A 2,664-nucleotide genomic window follows, 5' to 3' on the forward strand; every position below is an offset into this window, starting at 1 on the left:
AGAGGTTGTAGTGAGCCGAGAAATGTGCCTCTGCACTCCAGCCCAGGGGGACAGAGTGAGACTCCGTCTCAAAAAAAAAAAAAAAAGAAAGAAAGAAAAGAAATGGGTTGGTGATTGGATCAGTTGCTATACCTAATAAAAGGAGTCAGTAGCCTGGTGCATTACTTGACATTGCTGCTTTAGTTAGCTTCAGTAATCCCTTAAAATAAGGCACAGACTTAGATACGACCCCTTCACACTCCTTATGACAAGAACAAAACTCAACTTTTGAAAATTTTTTGGATAACATCTTTTATGCTCCTTATTCTTCCTTTTTATAACCACATTCACATCTGAGTACAGATGTAGTTCTCTTTGCACCATGGAATTGAATATGATAACTTTATACAAAGAATTACCCTGAAGAATACCCAAAAAAAACTCATAAAAACCTCTCTGTCTTTAGGTATGGATTAATACTGTGCTAGTTTCTTGAGCTAGATTTATAAGGCATGTAACAGCGTATCATTGTTTTATGGCCCCTAAAATGTATTGCTTTTTACCTCAGAATTTGTGCGGGAGATGGGAGAGAGGTGAGGATGGGAGACAAGGCTCCCTCTCTGCTTGAGTGCAGGACATTTCATCTATGTTTTTTGACTGCTTGCAGGACGGCCAGCTAATTGAGTGCCGCTGCTGCTATGGGGAATTTCCATTTGAGGAGCTGACGCAGTGTGCAGATGCTCACTTGTTCTGCAAAGAATGTCTCATCAGATATGCCCAAGAGGCAGTCTTTGGATCTGGAAAGGTAAGAATTGTGTAATATGTCCCATGTATATAGGACACATTCCTGGAGTCTGAGGAGACTATGTTGATAGATAAGTGCCTCTTTCAGGGTAAGGTGGAATTCTGTTGGTACACTTACGTGTACATTACCTGATTTGCGTGATTATGTTGATTCTCTAAGCACAGCAGATTTCTTCCCACGGAATGGTAGAATTCTTCCATGCCCCCATGCCTAGCCCAATAGGAACACCTATTTCACTCATCATCTTATTCATAATCAAGGTGAAGGTTAACTCAAAGGGAGAAAACCTTGCAGCCTATTGGGTTAAATATATATTAAATGAACATAACTTTATACTAGATCATATTTTTCCCTCCAAAGTCAGTGTCTCTGGACACCAGCATAACAGAGTATGGCAGTTTTACATTGTTTTATACCACTAAGTTTATGGTATTTTGTTCCAGCAGCTATAGAAAACCATCACAGTGATTAAGAAGATGACTTTTTTTGGGAGGCTGAGGCAGGTTGATCACTTGAGTTCAGGAGTTCAAGGCCAGCCTGGCCAACATGCAAAACCTTGTTTCTACTAAAAATAAAAAGTTAGCCAGGCAAGGTGTTGTACACCTATAATCCCAACTCCTTAGGAGGTTGAGGCACAAGAATCACTTGAACCCGGGAGGCAGAGACTGCAGTGAGCCAAGATGGCACCACTGCATTCCAGCCTGGGTGACAGAGAGAGACTCAGTCTCCAAAAGAAAAAAAAAGAAGATGGCCTTTTGGTGCAGTGGCTTACACCTGTAATCCCAGCTCTTTGGGAGGCCCAGGAGGGCAGATCACTTGAGCCCAGGAGTTGAGACCAGCCTAGGGAACACGCTGAAATCCCGTCTCTACAAAAAAATACAAAAATTACCTTGGCATGGTGGTGTGCACATCTGTAGTGTAGCTACTCAGGAGGCTGAGATGGGAGCCACTACATTCCAACCTGGGCAACAGAGTTAAGACCCCATCTCAAAAAGCTGAGGGCCTTTTTACATCCCCAGCCATACATAAGACACATTGACATTTGTCTGACTAGGTATGCTGAGAACTTGCCATAAAATGCCTATCTTAGGTCTAATAATGAGACAAATCAAATTGAGAGACATTCTACAAACTTACTGGCCAGTACTTTTCTAAAGTGTCAGAGCTGTAAAAGACCAAGAAATACTGAGAAACTCAAGTTAGAAAAGACTAGTGAGAAATGATGACTAGATGCCTTGTGGGATCCTGGGCTAGAAGAAAAGACATTAGTGGAAAAACTCGTCCCATTAATGGTATCAAGCCACTGTCAACTTCCTGGTTTTGACATAAGATGTTAACATTAGGGGCCAGGAGCAGTGGCTCACACCTGTAATCCCAGCACTTTGGGAGGCTAAGGTGGGCGGATCACGAGGTCAGCAGTTCGAGACCAGTCTGACCAACCTGGTGAAACCCCATCTCTGCTAAATATACAGAAATTAGCCAGGTGTGATAGCAGGCATCTGTAATCCCAGCTACTGGGGAGGCAGGATAACTGCCTGAACTCCGGAAACAGAGGTTGGAGTGAGGTGGATTGCACCACTGCACTCCAGCGTGGGTAATAGAGCAAGACTCTGTCTAGGGAAAAATAAGAAAAAAAAAGATGTTAACATTAAGGTAGGTAGATGAGGAGGATACAGGAACTCTGTACTATTTTTGTGACTTTTTATAAGTTTAACATTATTTCAAAATAAAGTTTCTGGCTGAGCACAGTGGCTCATGCCTGTAGTCCCAGCACTTTGGGAGGCCAAGGTGGCTAGATCACAGGATCAGGAGTTCAAGACTAGCCTGGCCAAGTTGGTGAAACCCCATATCAAGTAAAAATACATAAATTAGGCCGGGCG

General features: G+C 42.8%; 1 protein-coding gene across 4 annotated transcripts in view; it reads left to right on the forward strand.

Annotated features, from left to right (window-relative positions):
* Positions 1–2,664, forward strand: part of RNF216 (ring finger protein 216) — a 166,622-nt gene that overhangs the window by 65,041 nt on the left and 98,917 nt on the right. For all 4 annotated transcript variants that reach the window (XR_005201115.1, XM_017533820.2, XM_017533822.2 and 1 more), the window contains exon 11: positions 647–784. Coding sequence is in view for 3 of the 4 variants with exons in the window: in XM_017533820.2 (XP_017389309.1) it covers positions 647–784 (138 nt within the window). In the remaining variant the exon portion in view is untranslated. The remainder of the gene's footprint in view (positions 1–646; positions 785–2,664) is intronic.

The sequence above is a fragment of the Cebus imitator genome, unplaced genomic scaffold (genome assembly GCF_001604975.1).
Source record: "Cebus imitator isolate Cc_AM_T3 unplaced genomic scaffold, Cebus_imitator-1.0 Scaffold82, whole genome shotgun sequence".
Classification (NCBI taxonomy): domain Eukaryota; kingdom Metazoa; phylum Chordata; class Mammalia; order Primates; family Cebidae; genus Cebus; species Cebus imitator.